The 6,000-nt window shown below is 53.7% G+C and overlaps 1 protein-coding gene across 2 annotated transcripts in view; it reads left to right on the top strand.

Annotated features, from left to right (window-relative positions):
* Window positions 1-3,087: 3,087 nt before the first annotated feature.
* MXI1 (MAX interactor 1, dimerization protein) overlaps window positions 3,088-6,000 on the top strand; it is a gene marked incomplete at its 5' end in the record, with an annotated part of 99,426 nt that continues 96,513 nt past the window's right edge. The window contains one exon of one of the 2 annotated variants that reach the window (XM_082854197.1): window positions 3,088-3,349. In XM_082854197.1, coding sequence (XP_082710323.1) covers window positions 3,088-3,349 — 262 coding nt within the window. Of the gene's footprint in view, window positions 3,350-5,460; window positions 5,583-6,000 lie in introns of those variants that run through there. The other variant, XM_082854199.1, reaches the window with a different exon arrangement.

The raw sequence follows: 6,000 nt of genomic DNA, 5'->3' as shown, positions 1-6,000 counted from the left end.
TTAATATGGAAACAAGATTGATGGAAAAATATTACCAAACAGGCAAACAGGCCAAACAAAGAAACAGAAGGTTGAGAAAACGAGACCAGACTGAGTGGGCACCCAAGACACCTAGGGCCCTTGGGAGCATCATGGCTGGCCTGGCCAGGCACTGCAAAAATTCACTGCTTTCCTTTCAAAGAGTTCACATGTTCTTATCAGGCTGGTCGCCTTCTCATCCCCTACCTGTTCTCTGCAGAAATTCTCAGCAAGGTTCCAAAGAGACCTGTTTATTTACGGAGCCAAAGCCCCAGAGAAAGAGGTGCAGAGGGTTTGAATGGCTCCTCCTGGGAAGCAAAGGTAATCAAGAATGGAGCTGAGCTTGTAACCCAGCATCTTGGATGCCTGTCCCAGAATATAACTTCTGAAACACCACCCTTTCTGTTGGGGCCAACTTTATTAGAGAAATCTGTTAATTGGGGGTTGGTGAGGGAGGAGGGATGCGAACATGATTTAACACTTGATGGACTCTGAAAAAAATAAGGAAGGACATTTGAGCTTTAGCATATTCATCGCTCCACAGACACGTTACCAAAATGAATATATGCAACTATACTGTATGTGACACTCTGGGGCACAACAGCATAGACTTTGTGAAACAAAAAGGCATTTCTCCTGCTTCCAATGTGTCTCTTGTGGTGCCATTGTCTGATGCTAAGAACTCACATAACAACAAAAAACAATGCCCCTATGATGGGGGGGAAGACTTGATTTGGCACCAGCAGTGATGTTTTCCATTGGAATGATGGCGGGGGCTGTGGCTGACTGTGGGAATAGTGCAAATCAGCAATTTTTGGAGATTTTCTTCAAGCCATTGTTTGTTTTGGCTTTGGTCAGATTCGTGGCCCAGCTTGAAGATTCCCACTGGTCTTTCTGAAGCTTGCAGATCTATGACAGATGAAACAGGGATAAATTAATAATGACAAAACACCCTACCCCCACCCTGGCACTCACGTGTGGGGTGTGCCTGTCTTGGTGCGTGTGTATATACATACATGCAGGTCACAGTACTGCATAGGTGCACATTTGGCCCATGCCTCCACTGGGGAACTAAAGAGAGACCAAGGTTTTCTCCAGGCTTAGGTGGTTCATCGTCTCACTATCATCTTTCATCTAGGGCAAGGGAGATCAGTTTTTGCAAAATGGCGTTGGTTAAAACTTGTTTGAAACTGTACTTCCTAAAGTCCTTAGACGTTTATAGACTTTTAAGCATGAGTGACTCGGATTGTGGTTCCGATAGAACAAATAGTAAGTAATTGTTCTGATGATGCAAGTAATTTATCTCACAGCTTTTAAGAGCTTCTCCTCTACGCTGGCCAAAGGATGCAGAGATCAATCAAGATGGAAAATGAGCAGAGCATGTGTAGTATGATTATATTATGATACAAACTGTGAATATATTGGCTTTAAAATGCCAAATACTGATTGTTCCTGTCATATCAGCAGCAGGTTATTATAGACTACAAATACACAGGACTTTGGTGAGGGTGTGTGTATTCTGTTTTACATAGTGAGTGTTTTTACAAAGAAATGTACTTTCATTTTTTCAAAAAGTTTCCATTTCCAGGAAAAGTCTTCCTGACAAATGTGTGTGAAGCTGACTCTAAGCAGGGTGGCTGGGTTGCACAACTCCAGGGGGCAGCATTCACTGTGTCTTCTAAGTAAACGGTTTCCCTGGAGGAAAACTCCAGGTGACCTCGCAAGTTGACAATACTTAGGTGGGCTTATTGCAGATATGTTTTCCAACAAAGTGCAGAAGAGTCTTGTTTCTTGCAACTTATTTCCCCCCTTAGCTGCAGGTAGGGGACTCAGGCTCTTGTCTGGGTCTATACTGGAAGCAAAAGCTCTTACTATGGGCCAGGCAGTGTACTAAGTGCAGATATAATTTAATCAGCACACGAATCTTATCAGAGTTTTCGTGGATGGGGAAACTTAGGCCAAGGGCAGTTATAGGACTCACCCAGGCACACACGCAGTCTGTATGCAGCAGAGCTGGGACTTGAATCCTTCTCTATGGCACTCCCAAAGGGCCCTGACTCCCACCATCCTTCCCGGGCCTGGAGAGCGTCCTTGGTTCCTGCAGACTCTCACTGGGTCTGCAGTAGCAGTGAAACAATGTCAACTGGGGCAGGGGTCTTCAGAACCAAAAGGTGGAATTCAGCTGGGGTAGGGGTGGGAGGTTCCTGGGCTGCCACTTCTGCCTTTCTGTCAAATAAAAGAGAGCCAGGTGTGGAGGCACCCTACCGTGAGCTTTGCACAGCTGGACTATGGCTGGGAAGAGGAGTGTGGGGAGAGATGCTTACACCTCCTCCCTCTTCCTGGAAAATAACTTTGCATTCGAAGGGAGAAAGAAAGAGTGAGTAAATCTGTAACTGGGATTTGGTGGCCTGGGGATTTCATTTGGCCGCGTGAAGGTAGATGCCCGTGCGTTTGTGAGTGAGCGAGTGAGTGTGCGTGCATTGGGGGAAGAGAACTTGAGGTCACATGTGACGATATTTTGGATTGGGCTTTTATTTTTTAAGTCATAGCAGCCCCCATTTGTTGGAAACCTACTATGTGCCAGGCATTGGTATTACTCTTATGTGAAGAAAAAGATAGCTAAGTAGTTTGTTTTTATGCCGGTGCGCTCACAGCCTTCGAGTATTTTTTTCCATTCGTGTTTAAATCCTACGCTCTACAATGTGGTAAGATTTGGATAGAGTCGGGGAGTGTGCGGGGACGGGCAGGGGGCGGTCCCTGCCTCGCTTGTCTCCACCTTTTATTTTGACCGGTCTGATGGCGACCGGCTCGCACTAGGACCCAGGCGCCAGAGCGCCTCCGTCTGTCCTGTAGGTTCATTCAATCTCCCATACACACAGACCCACTGCGAGACGGACACACACTCACACTCAGACACACAACTGCACGGAGCGAGGCTCGGGAAGTCAGGTCGCCTCCTCGCCTCGGCGCCTTCTTCGCTCCAGCCAGCCGGTTCTCCCCTGGGGCCCGGAGCTTGGCCGGGCCGCGCCGCCCCAAAACAGGACGAGCTCGGCGGACCCCGGTTCCTCCATGGGCAAACGCGGGCGGCCGCGCAAGGAGGCGCGCTGCGAGGGTGCGGGGCTGGCCCCCGCCGCGCCCCCGGCCGTGACCGCGCCCGAGCCCCCGGCCCAGCCAGAGGAGCTCGCGGGGGCCAAGCTCAGGTGCCCCTTCTCGGACATTTTCAACACCAGCGAGAACTCGATGGAGAAGCACATCAACACTTTTCTGCAGAACGTGCAGATTCTGCTCGAGGCCGCCAGCTACCTGGAGCAGATCGAGAAAGAAAACAAAAGTAAGTTTGGGGGCGCTGGCTCCTCCTCGGCGCCCGGCTCTTTCTTCCTCGCCCATTTGGGCGACCCCTGTCGCCTGCTTGACCCCCCTCCCCCAACACACACACATCCAGCCCTCGGCAGTAAAGCCGATGACACCGGAGAAAGGACACGCACGCACAAAGCTGCTAAAGATGTAACAAAGACGAGCGGGGGGAAGGGGGGGGCCTGTCGGTGCGTCCGTCTGTCCGTCTCCCAGAGGCTGGCAGGACCGCTGGGCTGAGGAGCGGGGGAGTGTTGTTGTTTGCTGACAACTGAGCCGAGAGCTCATCTCTTCGAGGTCGTCTTTCTTCCTTTTTTTTTTTTTTTTTTTCCGGAGCCTTCTCGGGCAGACAAGTGTTGTTTTTCTGTCGCTTGTTCCTGGGTGGGGTGGGGATTAGAAGCCGAAAGTTGGAAACTGTAGGCAGAGCTTAGCGGTTCCAGAAAGAAAACACACAGACACACACGACAACGATAACACCAACAACCAAACAGCCCTGCACGGCGTGGGCTCGGGCTGGCTCGGGTCTTCTTCTCCCTCCTGTCTACTTTGCTTTTTCCTCTCCTCTCGCAGCAAGGCTGGGCTCAGGCCATCGCGTCCACGGATACAGTCCTCCTGCGCCTCTGGTGCCCTGTGGTTTCCTCATCGCCTCCCCCCCCCCCCCCGAAAGAAACAGGCCGGCAAAGCCAAGCACCGCCAGCAGCTCGCCCCGGACCCGCCGCCCTGCGCCCGGGAAACTTGGCGAGGGGGACGCAGCCAGAAGGAAACTTTGGGATCTCGCAGGAAACAATAGTTATGGAAGAAGGTGTAGGCTGTTATGTTCGTTTTTTTTTTATTTTCCGGGATACGGCTCCCGAGTGAGCGCGCTGGGCGAGGAAGGCAAATGCCTTCCTCGTGGATTTCTACTGTTCCCCCCCCCACCCCAGATTCAGGTGGAGAGCGATGCTTGGGGGTGGTGGTGCTGGGAGCCCCACCCCGGCCTGGCCTCCTTTTTGTATTTGTTTGTTTCATTTTTGCCTCTGCCAACTGGGTTCCCCCATCCTCCCCAGGCAGTCGCTCAGCGCCGTTAACGGGGGCACGCGTGTGCGGCGTTTCCAGCACGGTCCTCACAAATAATAGCTGCGAGAAGGGCGAAGGGGCCGAGGAATATAGACTGACAGAGTAGAGAAAAGCAGGCTGTTTAATCTGTCCGAACAAGTAGGAAGATCAATGAGATGAGAGAGAGAGGAGGAGAGAGAGAGAGAAAGAAAGAAAGGAAGAAAGAAAGAAAGAAAGAAAGAAAGAAAGGGTCCGATTGCAACGTGTCAGATCTTGCAACCTACTCCCCCCTCCCCCAAACACAACAACAACCCTCAAACACAAAAACACCTTAGCTGACCGACACCCCAGGCCTTCGGGGTTAAAGTAACCGTGTGATGGCAGCGAAATCGTGCAGTAGCTTAAGGCAAAAACAAGGATTTGTGTAGCGTGGTCGGTGGTGCGTTCTTTTCTTCTCTCCTGTTTTCTCGGAGTGCCTGGGTTGCGAGAAAGGCGCATCGTCGGCCGTGTAGCTGAATGTTTGCGATTATTCATGGGGTTTTGGGGGGGGGCAGTGTGCATTCGTCAATAGGGTAGTTTCTGAAAAGCCAGAGCTGGTGGGGAGGTGGGGGAAGACGTGGTTTTGTTTGGTGTATTCGCTTTTGTTGGAAGGGGGAGGGGCGTGATTTCTTACGCTATCCCCCGCCCGGGTGCCCTGTTCCCCTGAGTCTGTCCCGTGGCGCCGGCTGTGGCCGGGGGTGCACCCAAAGAGGGCACCTTGGCAGTGTGTTGCAAACCTGGTTGGCCCCCTCCGCACCCCTCTACAGAAGGGTGTACTAAACAGGCTGCTGGAGCTTCCACCGCATCCCTCGCCCCCCGCCCCTCGCACTCGCAGACAATCGGAGACCTCTGCTCCCCACCTCGCCGCCCCCACCCTCGCTCCCCCGGCCGCCTCGGCCGCCGCCACCTCCTTGTTTACCGGTGCCGGGGCTCTGGCGTGGCCACCAGTCACGTAAGCAGAGGGCCGGGCGCGCTGGGCCGGGCTGCCCCGCACCGGGCGGGCCAGCGGCCGCGGAGCCAGGCTCCCGACACCGTGGACGCCAAGGGGCTTCCTCCTGGTCCCTTTCCCGAGGTGTCCGCGCTGCAAGACCCCGAGAGGGGCTCGGGAACCTGGGCGCCCCAATCGAAGTCAACTTCGTGTGCGTAATCAGCCCCTCGGCCCCGCTGCCCCCCTCCTTCGGCCGGCTCCCCGCGGGAGTATTTTTAGCTCTCTTGCCTCTTTTCGCAGCCGCTGTTTGGCTCAGCATGACGTGATGCCAGCGGCCCCCAGATTTCCCCGAGAGCGGGAACTCCGCTCGAGGCCCTTGCCCCCTCCCCAACAGCTCACGCAGGCGAGGGTGACCTCCAGCAAACTATGGGGCGACCATCCGCAGGGCCCTCTATTATCTCCCCTTAAAATTGGAGCGGCCCACGGAGGCCACTTTATTTTCCCCACTCTCGCTCCGCCTCCCGCCCATCTCGGTCTCCTAGTACGGAAAACAGCGGGCCCTACATCTGCCTCATTTTATTAGGGGTGCTTCTTCGCGCTGGCGGCGCTCGCCGTTGTTTTCTGCTCGC

Source organism: Leucopleurus acutus, assembly GCF_964270905.1.
Source record: "Leucopleurus acutus genome assembly, chromosome: 14".
NCBI lineage: Eukaryota > Metazoa > Chordata > Mammalia > Artiodactyla > Delphinidae > Leucopleurus > Leucopleurus acutus.
The sequence above is the reverse complement of the archived record's forward strand: the minus strand, read 5'-3'. Positions and strand labels throughout refer to the sequence as shown.